Genomic DNA, 13,514 nt, shown 5'->3' with positions numbered 1-13,514 from the left:
CCTAGGAATAGCCCACGTAGTTGGCTGCTCTATGGGCTGGGATTAATTATGTGTACGTTTGGGGCTGCCTTTTTTTGAAGTAAGTTTGGAACCTGTGCCAGGGAAAATCTGGATGTGATTTGAAAGGTGCAGAGAAGTGAATTCTTTCCGAGGCAATGGGGCAGGGGGAGAGTGGGGGTAGTCCTTCAGGGTAAAGCAAGAGGCACAGCTGGTTTTCCACTCTTGAAATATCTGGCTTGGTTAGCGGCCGTGATCGGCAGGGTGGTGTGTTTTGGGTTCTCTGCCCCTCCAGCTTGCTAGAGAACCCATAACAGCCTTTGGCTCAAGAGGAGCCTCAACCATTTTGCTGGTTGCAATCCCTCTGCCTCCTTTTTTTTTGGCTCCTTGCTCCCCAGCGTAACTTCAGATCTGCCTGGAGAATTCCCACAGGAGGGAATAATTTGCAGAGCCCTGTTTCCCTACCTGTTTGTTTGGAAAGATTAACTCCTCTTGTGTCCTGCCTGCTCCATCTCACACTGCTGGAGACCAGAATTCCTTATCAGCCCTTTCCCCAAGCTCTCCTCTGACGCTTTTCAGTCCTTGATGAACAGCTGAGCCGCATTGCTTTGCAGCCACCCCCTTCCCTAAAGTGAAGCAGCCTTGATTAGCCGCAAAGGGGGTTCTTCCAGTCCTGGGAAGCAGAACCTTTCTGGCGCCAGAGGAGTTTTTGTGGGCAGACAGAGTATCGTCAGTGGAGCTCCATCCCTGCTGCATGGAGAATGGAGCTCATGCCCCCCAGGGATGACCTGCAGTCGGTGGTGGGCACCAGCCTCCTCCTCCTGCCCGGCTGGATATGAGGCAGCACACTGATGTTATTTCTGCTGTTGAAGTCCTGAGCCCAGTGATGTGCAGCTTAACTGCAGAAGGGCAACCTCAGCTCCAGCTGTTGGATAGGAAGCAAAAGCCAGCAGATTGTCCTCTTGATTCCTGGCCAGACTATATCAATGAAAGGACTGTCACGGTGGGGTTTTGTGGGGGAAAGGCGTGCAGGAATGGTGGCAAAGGAAGGTTTTAAGGAGGGATTTGAAGGAAACCATACCAGTGGTTGAAAGAAACCATGCCATGGTATGTCAGTGTTTACAGGAAAACTCTCCCTAGTGTGAGGCACAGTATGGGACAGTTGGAACAACAGAGGCTGTGGGACAGTGCTGGCTGGCCTGAGGTTCACAGGGACACGCTGGATGGATTTGCTGACTATTCATCATGTTGGATGAACTCCTGCTGATGTGTGGTGGGCCTCTGGCCACGATGGATGGAAATAAGTAGCAGTGGTGGAGGGAGAGCAGTGTGCCTGTGGAAAAAGGGTAGACAGGAGGAGTGTAGCTGCGTTGGTGGGGCATACAGCTTTGTAACTGGGGACCTTCACATCTCAGGAGGTTGTGAGCTATATCCACTGGCTGATGGAATCTCAAAACAGCATCAAGGTGCTCTGCTGTGGTTTTCCAGGTTTCCCTCCCAGCAGGGTGAAGAACACCGCCAGGTCCCTGACATCAGCCCAGAGCTCAGGGCAATGAAGGAGGAGAAATGGAAGCACTGGGACAATTTGAGCACCAGAGCTGAGCAGATGGTGCCAGGCGGGTCAAAAGGGGAGGGAGGGAAAGGGTCAGGCAGGAGAAGGGCAAAGCAGGCATGAGTGCCCATAGCTGCCTGCAAGGCTGCTTGCAAGGTCTCCCTGCCTCTGCCCTGCGGCTGCCCAGCTGGGGAGACAGGACACTTGCTGCTGACTCAGAAGTCCTTCAGATGTGGTCAGACATTGGGTTTGTGGTAGGTTGAGATCTTTTTGTTAGGTTTCCCCCCTCCCCAGTCCCCCTCTGAGAACCAGCTGGTGCCGCCAGTGCTGAAGCGCCTGTACTGGTATTTGCTTGGCTGTAAAAACAAACCAGGGTAAACAAGGGGATAAAACAAGTAAACAAATGCTCAAATCAGCAAGGGAAAATGGAGATGTGGCTTCTACTTCTTTGTTATGTTTGAATTTGTCTTTTCTTTGGGTAGGTAAAAACCTCAATTGCTTAGAAGCAGTCTCTGAAAAGCTGTGGCTGTAGCCCAGGCATCAGCTCAGCACCGTGTATGGCACAGGAAGGGCATGGTGCTTCTCCTTCATGGGGCTGGGGGGGCCTGGGGAAGAGCAGCAGGGCAAGAATTAGCATTGCTTGCCCTTGGGATTTCCTCCCCTTGGTGAATCCTCTGCCGAGGGCTGCCGCTCGTGCCCTGCCCCTCTCCTGGGACATGCCCGGGAGTCTTCTCCTGGACAGCACTGCAGTGAAGGTCCTCCACCTGCCTTAGCTGCTTTCATATTGTGTATAAAGCACCCAGTGATTTCTGTAAAGCACTGCATAAAAAGCTGGATACTTTTATTATTTTGGGGTGGTGAAATTAAATTTTGACTCTGATGTTCTGTTGATGTACATATTTATGGCGTCTTACTTTTTTTTAAATTAAACTAATCCTTGTTACTCCAAGGCAACCTTACAATAATAATCTGTTCTGCATTGCTTAATTCCCCCAACAGCTGTATCCACCCAGTGAGTGTATGAAACGTGATATCAGGTATAGCTGGAGAGATGTAGACAGTGAACATCCACCCACTTTTGCACTGAAGATCAGTGCAGAGACTTGATTTGCTTTGATTTTTAAGGAGTTGCATATATTTTAGCTCTCTCCTTTTGGTTTTATTGCCTCTAACTTTAAAGGATGGGTTGTGTTGGTCAGATTTCTCCAGTCAAAATGCTGATAGAGAATAATAATAGTGCCAGGTTATCCTTAAAGAGCAGATGCATGCAAAATGCCTAACTTCTGCTGGGAAAGGAGGGTATCAAATGCATAGCATGCAGTGCTTTGGTGCATCTACAGTTATATTAATGTAATGTAGAATAAATATAGTGGTTTATATTCTACTGAAGAAAGAACACTTTCTAAATTGTAACTTGTACACAGAGTGTCTTCAGAGCTATTGTCCTTCCCAGAGGCACTGCTTTTTCCCTGTAGGTATTACCAGGTTTTCAAGATCCAGAAAAAGCAGACAGCATGTCCTGGGTTCAGGAAGACATGCCAGGGCAGCCATTCTGTAGTGGTGTTTTATCTCTGTCAGCTTTTTCCAAAATCAACTTACTTGGTGCGTTCCCAGGTGATAAACGTTCAGTCCACTTATAGCTTTGTTTGTGTGTATAAAGGACGGTGTATTTTACTGCACTTCCTTGTGCAGTGACTTTCTTGTGCTAGCAGGGAGGGAGACTCATTGCTCTGATTGCTCATGCATAGCATTATGTATGTAAATAAGAAAATCTAATCATTTCTGAGTTGCTCAAGTTGCGGCAAGAGTGAGAAGCTGGTGAAGTTGAGCCTTCAGCAGCACTGACCTTACCAGCTGATGGGAAACCCCACTAATCAGCGAGATGTGCAGAGTTGCCTTCCTTCACATGTCTTCCCCTTGGTATTCCTGATGCTGAGGCTGAGGGCTGTTAGGAGTAAAATGAGTCTCGCCTGAGGATGTTCTTAAAGAAAAAGTAGAGCTGGTAGTTATTTTTCTTATATTGGAGTGAATTTTGCTGAGTTTGCAGGCATCCAGGAGTCAAGGCTCCGAAGACCATCAAGGCTGTCCTTGCTCTTGCTAGAGATTGCTTCCCCTTTGCTGTCATTCTGCATCTCGCATGCTGCAGATTTACTGAATGAACAGCTCAGCTAACTGGGAAACCTCACCGTGGAAAATCAAACCCCAGAGACCTTCCCTCTTTTCTGCTGGCATCTTTCTGTGTGGATGTTTCTCCTCACTGTTCTGCATGGCTTGCCTTTGCCTGGCTGGGCAAGCTGGGCCAGCAACCAAGCCCTTCTCTGCATAGTACCTGTGTGTCAGGCTGCTCAATGGAAGAGGCCAGGACAGCAATTATCCAACACAGTCATCAGACTTAACTTTGCTCTTGCCTTGACCATCTCCCCATTTCTTTGCCATGTGTTTCCTTTAGGATCTAGAGGAGCTAATCCTGAGCCTTCTCCTCCCCTTCAGCGTGAAGGAGTATCTGCTGTGGGCAGGAGGAAGAGAATCCGCCTGGACAATCAGCAGGGCAGTAACCCAGTACCAGGCTGAGAGTCAATACAAGCTCCTGGAGGCAGCCAAAAATGTGTAAAGCAGAGAGCCCTTAGAATGAGGTGTGGGTGATGGGCACCATCGCCTTCACTGGGTCCCCTGGAGCTACAGCAGTTGAGGGGTGCAGATATTAGATTAATAATGTCATGCATTTCTCTTGCATTACTAGATGATCTTTGAGGTCCCTTCCAACCCAAACCATTCTATGATTCTATGATTATATGGTCTTTGCCCATGTGAAAAGTCCTAGTGGGCAGCACTCTTATTCCTGTTTGCAGATATGCTCTAAGGAGAACGTGCCCAGGAAAATGTTGTGTCTCATTGACCCAGCAAGTTTCCCATCTTTCCCTTCCAGGAGGGAAGTGGTTTCCTGCACTCTCTTGCCTTTCAAGTCAAGGATTTATATAGCTGTATTTGGCAGCACTGAAGGGTCTGCAATTATGTTAATTAGGCATTTTGATTAAAAACCAGCTTTTTGTTAGAAAATAAACTTCCTTGCTGAAAAATACTAGATCTAGAGCAATAGGAGCTAGATTTCCTGCTGATTCATATGCTCTGTGCCTGGGATAATTTAAGATCACTTCAGTTGTTGTGTTGTATTTATTCCCGCAAAGTATATTCTTTTTATTATTATTCACTAGCATCTGTCTGTTAAACATTTAAATGTGTCAACCATATCCTGGGCTGCATGAAGAGAAGGGAAGTGATTCTCCCCCTCTACTCCACTCTCCTGAAACCCCCCCTGCAGTGCTGTGTCCAGCTCTGGGGCCCCAACACAAGAAGGACACGGACCTGCTCGAGTGGGTCCAGATGAGGCCACGAAGATGATCAGGGGCTGGAGCACCTCCCCTGTGAGGACAGGCTGAGAGAGTTGGGGTCTGCCTCTAGGGAGACCTTATAGGGGCCTTCCAGTACTTAAAGGGGACTACAGGAAAGATGGGGAGGGACTCTGTGTCAGGGAGTGTAGTGGTATGAAGAGGGGTAACAGTTTTAAAGTGAAAGAGTGTAGATTTAGGTCAATATTAGGAAGAAATTCTTCCCTGTGAGGTGGTGAGACACTGGCACAGGTTGCCCAGAGAAGCTGTGGCTGCCCCCTCCCTGGCAGTGTTCAAGGCCAGGTTGGACGGGGCTGTGAGCAACCTGGGCTAGTGGAAGGTGTCCCTGCCCGTGACAGGGGGGTGGAACTACATGATTTTTAAGCTCCCTTCCAATCCAAGCCATTCTACGATTCTATGATTCTGTATTCCCACACCCAGAGCTTATTATTTCAGACATTTATAATGTACACACCCATCAGTGATTTCATTTTGGCAGACATAAAACCAAACCAGTTATTCCTTACAATTGCCAACAAAACTGTTGTGATCCATTCATCTTTTAAAAAATCATCATTCAAATAGAAACCTATGCAGCAAATACACCATGATTGGTGATGAGAAGGGAAAGCTGTTGATCATTTACTTGTCTGATGGAAAATAATTACTATAGGCAAGGAGAGGAGCTCCAACCTGGTTGTCACTCCCAGTCTTTCCAGACAACTTCTGTGTTCCTAGGCTATTCACCCTCAAAATCTAAAAGACAGATTGAATAGAGGGGTATTCTTTTTTTCACTGTGGTGACAGTTTCACAGACTTGGCTCTGGCAGGCTGTGAGAAGGAATGCATTTCAGAGCAGAGCATTTTCCAACATGAATGTTTCAGCCCCTTGCTGACAGCAGGACAAATGAGAAGCAATCCTTCTGGTATGAGCTGGTCTGACCCTATGCATTTCACTGGAGGGCAAGTATAGAGCTAGTACTGAGTATGATTGCTGTGTGCTCCCTTGGACAGTCCAGTTTTGAAGGCATTCTGCATTAACTGAGTCTAGCAGGAGATTTGACTCCTCCATAAAGTTCTCATTCATGCTCCTTGCAAGCTAAAGTTGGGTTGGCTTAGTTCATCTCTGCTTAAAAAATGCATTGGCAAGCTGTACAAGTCATGCATGTTCCAGATCCTGAACAAGTCAGGGAGAAGTAGGGGGGTGACCCAGCCCTGGTTTTAAAACTGTGATAAGCGTGTGTCCATTTTACTACGTCTTGTTCTTAAGTAGCTTGATAGCATCCAGTGTCTGTTTGCGGCAATGCTGCAGCTCCTGCAAAGGCTTGCTGTAGGGGTTGAAGCTAGCCATGGTGCAGCGAAGGGCTGTGTGATTCTTCAGAGTGCTTTTCCCTGTTCTCATGTTGCTTGCAAAGAGGGTGTGTTGATACTTGGTTGTGAGGGGAGTTTGGCTACTGGATTGCCCCGTGGTGGCCTCTCTGTAAGTGAAGGGATTGCACAGACAGACACATCAGTTGCTCTCCCTGGATTTGGTGGTGAGATTGGAAACCCAAGTAGGGACAAAAAGAGAGACTTTCCTGCTCTATGGGAGATGTCAGGAGGAACTTGAGGGAACTTCATTATCACCCACCCCCCCAAAACACAATTTTCCACATGTTTGTATTGCAAAGCAGTGCCAGTTCCTGGTGCTTTGGGAAGTGCAGATCTGAAATCCTACCACGTACCAGTCCTTTTGATCACCAAGTCTCTATGTGTATGTTTCACTGTCTGCTAATGGCTTTTGTCTCATTAAATGCCAGAGAAGCTGTTCTCTGTGAAAGCAGCTTGAAGCATTTAGGGCTCATTAGACTTCAAAGGAAAGAGGCCCGTACCACAAGCCAGAGGGGAGGAAATGGAGTGCCAAGAGGATCCCATTAATGCAGAACAAAAATAAACCCCAGACAGGAAGGAAAATCCTATAGGTATGACTCAGACCTGCAGTCCCAACACTGTGGCTTCCAAGGACCAGGTCAACACGGGAGCTGCACAGAGAGAAACCCTCTGGCTTGGCTTCTGCCCACACTAGACCTGGATGCCCTGACCAAGCCTGGAGCCTGCAAGAAGGGTCCCACCTGCGCCGGCAGTGACAGGGATGTCCGCATCTTGGGCAAGCACTGGTGTTTGCCAGTGGACTTGTCCACCCGGGACTTGCATGCCAGCAGACTGTAAGGTATCAGTCACATGCATTGATAGGGACTGCTCCTCCATCATTGCCACATTGGTGAGAGAAGATGGGGGTGCAGTTTGCTGGTAATTGTTTCCTCTTGTCTCTCCTTGAACATTCTTGCCACTTTAAATGTAGTTTATTCTAATAAGGTATTTAATCTAGGGGAGGGAACATGCTTCTCTATAGGTATGGTGCTTTTGGTGAGAACAGGATGCACAGGGAATAGGTCCTGACAGAGTGATTCAAGAGAGAGTGTTCCTGGGTGTTGTGCTGACCTGCTCTTCTCCCTCCATCTCTCCCGTTGCAGGAAAGATCCTCTTCCGCCGAAGTCACATCCGTGATGTTGCGGTCAAGCGCCTGATACCTATTGATGAATACTGCAAGGTAAGGGGAGGTTTCTAGTGTCAACCAAAGATGAAGCCACCTTGATCAGGCTCAATCCTGTTTGATAGTATATAATGGGATGCCAGTGCTGGGAAAACAGGGAGCGTGGGCTATGCCCTACTACCAAACCCTTTCTGTGATGAAAACTCACCCACTGATTCTCTTTTCACTCCACGTGATCAACACTGAGGGCTTGGAGGCCTGGGCTTGCAGGGTGCAGGGTGGCTCAGCTCCACACCAGCTTGCACCCTGTTGCTGCACTTTCCCTTTTTCTTCTCCTTTCTCAAGCTGCAAACCAGAACCAGCTTTCCAGATAGGCTGGGAAGGACCTGGCTGCCTGGCTGTGTCCTGTCTGGTAGGCGGTTTGGAGTGAAATAGAGTGGTGTGCAGGACTAGGCTTGAAGGACTTGGTTCTTCAGGGAGCCTTTCCTTGCCCATCTCTTGGAAGACCTGCTCTTTTATGTAGAAGACAGCACTTTCTTAGTGGGATGGTCACAAAATAGGACATAAACTCCTGTTACTGGTTATGCAAAACCATTACTTGTGCAGGGATAAAATGCCTTGTATCTGCAGAGAATTATTGGAAGCCAACAGAGATCATCTTATCATAGAGCCAAAATACAGTTGATTGTGTCCTTTCCTTGGTTAAGTCTGAGACAATTTGCTCCATACTCTTGAAGAATATAAGACTGTGCTTAAGTATAAGGCAAATTATGGTGTTAGGGCATTTTCTTCTAGGAAAAATAAAATACTGAAGTCCACAAAATTTATTTTCACAAAAATAAAGTATGCCACATCTCATCATGTCGAAGCAGTGCACTTGTACTTGCAGCGGCCATGAAATGGTCTGGAGGTAGGTCCAGTACTTCCAAAATGCAGTCTGAATGCTGTTGAAAACATATCCAAAGACCACAGAACCCAAGGGAGAAGATGAGGAAATGGTGAAACGTCCATCACATTCCTTAGGTGTGGGAGGTGTAGCAGTAACTGTGGCCTAGGACTTTGCATAGTGGGGAAAACTCTGGGTTTTGGGACTCAGCCAGACCTATGAGAGGGATGTCATGGCTTGAATAACAAGTACAAGGATAAAGGTGAATTAGTAAATGAGTCTTGACAGCTCTGCAGTGGGGCTGTGGGTGAAAGCCACTGCGGGCCAGAATAGCAGATGAGAGCAGAGTGATGGAGATGTAGTGCAAGGTATGCTTGGACCTATGTGCTCCAAAGAGTGTGGGGGAAGCTGATGGTGCAAGTAACCGCTTGGCTCCAGCCAGATGTGATCAGCCCCTTGTCTTCTTGAGTCACTAAAATGTGCCAGCTACATACAGACACACACAACTGTAAATTTAATTTTTGGGAAGAAAAAATCCCTAAGTGGTAAGATGCTGCAGCTGTCTTTTTCAGAATGATGCCATTAATGGCATAGACATAAAGAATCCATTTGACTTAACAACTGGAACATAATGGGTGATGTTATATGACCCACTTAGAGAGCTGCTCTCTCCTCCTCCTGCTAATGCATTACCAAGTAATAACATGCACACTGTGCCTGGCCTTCCAGTTACTGCTACTTAACCATAAAGCTGCTGAGCTGAAGGTGGGTGTGGGACCGAAGGGTGCAGAGATGTGGAATGAGCAAGGAGTCAGCGGGAGCAGACAGATGTTCCTCCTGGGCACACTGTGCTGCAAATCCAGCCACAGGATCCCTGCACACTCTTAGTGCTGTGTTTATCGTTGGAGGTGGATGTTGCATGTAACTGGAGGGTGGTGGTGCAGAACAGAAATCTCCTTCAGCTTGGCCCTGCTGAACGGGAATTGAGGGTTAGGTGAATATGTTGTGAACAAGTTCCCACAGAAAACTGTGTAAGAAAGTTTTTGCTTTCTTGCTGACTCCTGTGAAAGAAGTGGGGCGTCTTTGTTCTCTGGAAGAGCTCTGGAAAGAAGGTTGGTGAGATTTGGGGTGGAAGTAAGTGAGAGGAGCAAGGAAGGGAACCTCTGCTTTCACAAGGCAGTGCTCTTGCTGAAGGGCTTTGTTCCAGGTCCTGCTGTACTGAGAAAAATGGCAATTTAAGGTAATGTGCAAGAAAAGCAGCAAAAGAATCAGAGCAACTCATAAGAGCAACCAGTCACTGAATGAGACTTCAAACGACGTTAGGAATGACAAGGAGGGGGAGCAGAGGCCTGAAATTTTTCCCATTTCTCCGGTTTATTCTCTTTGTGTTCTACATCTGTTGGTCTTTCCCCTGATGTGGGAACTGCCTTCCTCCTGTCTAAAGGATTTTGAGAGAGTGTTAGAGGGTTGATGAAGGAGTTGTGAGGCTGTGATGCTCTACCCCAATGAGACTGGGTGGACCTCTAGCAGCAATGTTTTTAGAGAATAATCCTGTCTCACTCCCTGCAAAATGGATTTCAATGCAATAAGACTCATCTTTCTTTGGTAAACGACCTTTCTCCTCAGGCTTACAGGCAGTGGAGTGGGTGAGGTGACTTGCTGTGTGCTGATGGCCCTCCCCACTTCACTCCTTTGGGTGGCAGAGCCAGAGGTGGGACAGACATCATGTTATTTGTGCCACTATTTTTGATTTGGTGGCCGTAGCTACTGTAGACCACAGCCAGCTAGACTTTAGGGTGGCCTGCTTGACTCAGCCACCGCTGTGCCAGCTGAGTCAGCTCTAGGTGGGTTTCCTTCAAGACAACCTGAGGAATGAGCTGTGGGGTCTTGCCTTTTGTCCTCCTGACACAGGGTGTTTTCTGTGATCATCCGCTGCTACTGGAGGACATGGGGCCTTCTCCAGGCCACAAAATCAGAGTGATTTTGGCCCAGGGGAAATTGTGTAGATCACAGGATGCTTAGAATTGGGGAGTGATACCCACAGGGAATGGCATCCATGCAAACCCTGGTCTTTGAATAGCCCTTCCCTGGACCCAAAAGCCGTGGAGTTAGTGGTTTTCTCTCCCCTGTCTTTCACATGATCTTGGTCGCAGCTGGCCCATGATTAGTGGTCTGTCTGCTGTGCTGGCAACGAACGACTGTGTGCTGAATGGCTGGAAGGGCTTTTGGGGGCCAGCAATTAGGTCAGTGTGGAGCCACATCTGATCTGTGTGGTAACCCCAGGCCTTTGCAGAATGTGGCTTTGTCTCTGATACAGAAATGAGTGGAGGTTTGGTCTGCTCACACTGCTGTCATGAGATGGCTGTGACAACAAATGGAGGGGAGGGGGGATTATATAGAAAATTGGTCAATCATCTACTCCACGTCAGGCTGCAGCACTGCTCCCTGATTTCAGATCATCCTTCTTCAATTGCATGTCTTTTTCACTTTTTGCAGTTGCCATCACCCATGGCCTCGTTCCTTCCCACGAGCAGAGAGCAGGGCAGGGCTCTCTGTCAGGCAGCTGCCCATCCCACCTTCCCTGCCTAGCCCTCGCTGCAGCCCGCGTTGGAAAGCATCTACAAGAGCTCTGGCCCAAGGCAAATATGCTGGCCCAGACTCTGCCCCCAGCTCCCAGAGACATGCACACTCTCACCCTGCAAGTCCCACTGTCTTTTTGCAAAAGGCTTCCTCAAAGAGAAAGGAGAAAAGCAGATGTATCTTACAGCTCCTGCCGTTCCACAGTGCACGTAGCAGCCTTCAAGCCCTTGCCCTGATGAGCTGGTGTCCACATTTTTTCCTCCTGTTGCTTCTCTCCCTGCCTCTTCCCAAGCTGCTGTTGCCCAGCAGAGCATTTTTGGGATGTGCTGTTCAGGGTTGATGGCACTGAGAGTCTGCCACACATAACTGCCCAGCCTTTCCCAAGGACGATGGCTCCATGCCCACAGCACAACTGGGAAACTGAGCCCTGCCATGGCCAGAAGGATGCTGGGATGGACATCCCTGTGGCTCTTCCCCTGCAAGGGCACATCTGTCCAAAGGCTGCAGCTGGGCTAAGCGGGGCCTGGACTTCTCTGCTTATTCTCCTTTAGACTTCAGTTGCAGCTGGGGTGGTGCGGTGGATGTAACTGGGGGCTGTCTGGGTCTTGCCCCACTCTGGTGTGTGTTTGCTGTAGCTTTCCCCTGCCTGGCTCTGCACTCCTGTGTGCTGGGGACTGCATGGGTGCCAAGCTTGGTGCCATGACCCAGACCCCTGCGCTCTGAGGGCCTGTCCTCATTTGGCTCCTTGCACAGTCTTGATGCTTCCCATCACCAGTGTCTCTGTCTCGTCCACAGGCTCTGATCCAGTTGCCTCCCTACATCTCCCAATGTGAGGAGGTTCTCCAGTTCTTTGAGACACGACCTGATGACTTGACGCCCCCCAAAGAGTAAGTTGATTGGGTGGCTGCCACCTCCAGGGTGACACTGAAACACAAACTGCCTTGAACTTGCTGGTATCCATAAGAGTCTGATGTTCATCAACAGTTCCTGCTGTGAGTCACAGAGCTGGGATTTGGTGGCTTTCTTGGAAAGGGAATGGGGGCTGTGCAGCAAAAGGTGGACACTTCTGCCCAATCGGCCAACTCCTGGTGTAGCCTTCTCCAGCAGGGAAGTGGAAACACATCTCTGGGACCCCGTGAAATGTTGGTCTCCTTCCGAGCCACTTTCAACTTGCAAATGCTGGTTTCAGAAACATGGTCAGTCTGAAAAGCCTCATTTCACATGGTTACTAACGACCTCTGCCTTGTTCGAAAGACTCCTTCCCTTAGTCATGTCCATGAGCCCCATCCATAACAAAGCTCCAGAGTCTTTCCATGCAAAACAAGGAACGTTTGCAAGGAATCTCGCGCGCCTTACGCAACTCTGTGTGGTTATAAGTCTTGTGACTATGAGCTACTTTGGCCAGGAGCCACCCATCTCTTACTAATCACAAGCAGCATAAATCTGAGCAGCCGCCTCCATCTCCTGCTATGCTGCTCTCTCTTTTTATGCTGCATGTGACATGATGCACAGCTCTACCAAAGGTTGAGCAATGGAGGAGGCTTGATTAATTGTGAGAGGAAAGGCAGTAAATTGATTTGACATCATTCTGTATTGGAAGGGTGTGGAGGTAGATAAAGGGATTTTGTTTTTCTCTTCAGCAGCAACATTGAGCTTTCCAGGTCTCCAGCTAAGTATTATGCTTGTGAGAACTACATCTTCTCCCTGGGTTTTCAATTTTTTTCATTGCCTCTCTTATTTCCCCCTTCCCCCCATTCCTGCTTTCCTCCTTTGGCTCCTGTTTCTATTCGCTTGACCTGTCATCATTCCTCCCTCAGCTCACGGTCACTTGATGAGATTGGTCTGAGGGCCCTGGAGCCCATTAACTAATTGCTTGCTGTCACTGGCGCTCTCATCTGTCCTGCCCAGCTATTACTCACCACTTAACCTGCCACTCCGTCAGTCACCCCTCAAGAAAGGCAGCAGCTCAGGGGCAAGCAAGAGACACAAGGGAAAAATGAGTTTGCAAGGACATTGGGTGGGAGTATATCGCAGGGGTTAACAGCCCCTGGGGCTGTGTTTGGATGTGGGGGGCTGCCTGTGCATGAGTCTTTGAGCCCTGCATGACAGAGTGGTGAGCTGCTTTGCAGAAGGAGTCAGCTGTTGAACCTGCCTGTAGCTGAGGCACCTTCGTACATGGGGGGTGGAAGGGCAGCTTCAGTCTTGCACCCACTTTCTTCATCTTTATTTTGTCTTGTAGACTGAGCCAGAAATCAGGCAGGGTGGGGGCTGGGGCCAGAACAAGGAGCACATTCAGATGTGGAGACCTTTGGGTGCTGAGCGTCAGCCCCAGAGCGGTGCAGCTCTGTGCTCTGCTGTGTTTGAAGCTGTAGCTCCTGCCCATCCAGCCAAGCAGCAATCAGTGCCATGTCCCTTGCCATGTCTGTGGTTCAGGTCCAACAGACAAGGGGAGCGGAGGTGCCAGCCCGCAGTCCAATCCCAAGCACATGCTTGTGTTGCGGGGTCCGTCCTCAGGTACATCCTGCAGTGTCCTGTGGGACTGCTGAGCAGCGCCCGGGTGCCAAATTGCACTCACTGCAA

General features: G+C 48.8%; 1 protein-coding gene across 2 annotated transcripts in view; it reads left to right on the top strand.

The window, feature by feature from the left end:
* The window catches only part of SH3PXD2B (SH3 and PX domains 2B), a 79,199-nt gene that overhangs the window by 37,739 nt on the left and 27,946 nt on the right, over positions 1 to 13,514 (top strand). For both annotated transcript variants that reach the window (XM_074838783.1, XM_074838782.1), the window contains exons 4-5: positions 7,449 to 7,525; positions 11,730 to 11,821. In XM_074838783.1, the coding sequence (XP_074694884.1) occupies positions 7,449 to 7,525; positions 11,730 to 11,821 (169 nt within the window). The remainder of the gene's footprint in view (positions 1 to 7,448; positions 7,526 to 11,729; positions 11,822 to 13,514) is intronic.

The sequence above is a fragment of the Strix aluco genome, chromosome 13, assembly GCF_031877795.1.
Source record: "Strix aluco isolate bStrAlu1 chromosome 13, bStrAlu1.hap1, whole genome shotgun sequence".
NCBI classification, from domain to species: Eukaryota; Metazoa; Chordata; class Aves; order Strigiformes; family Strigidae; genus Strix; species Strix aluco.
Note: the sequence above shows the minus strand (reverse complement) of the source record. Positions and strands in the feature narration are given on the sequence as shown.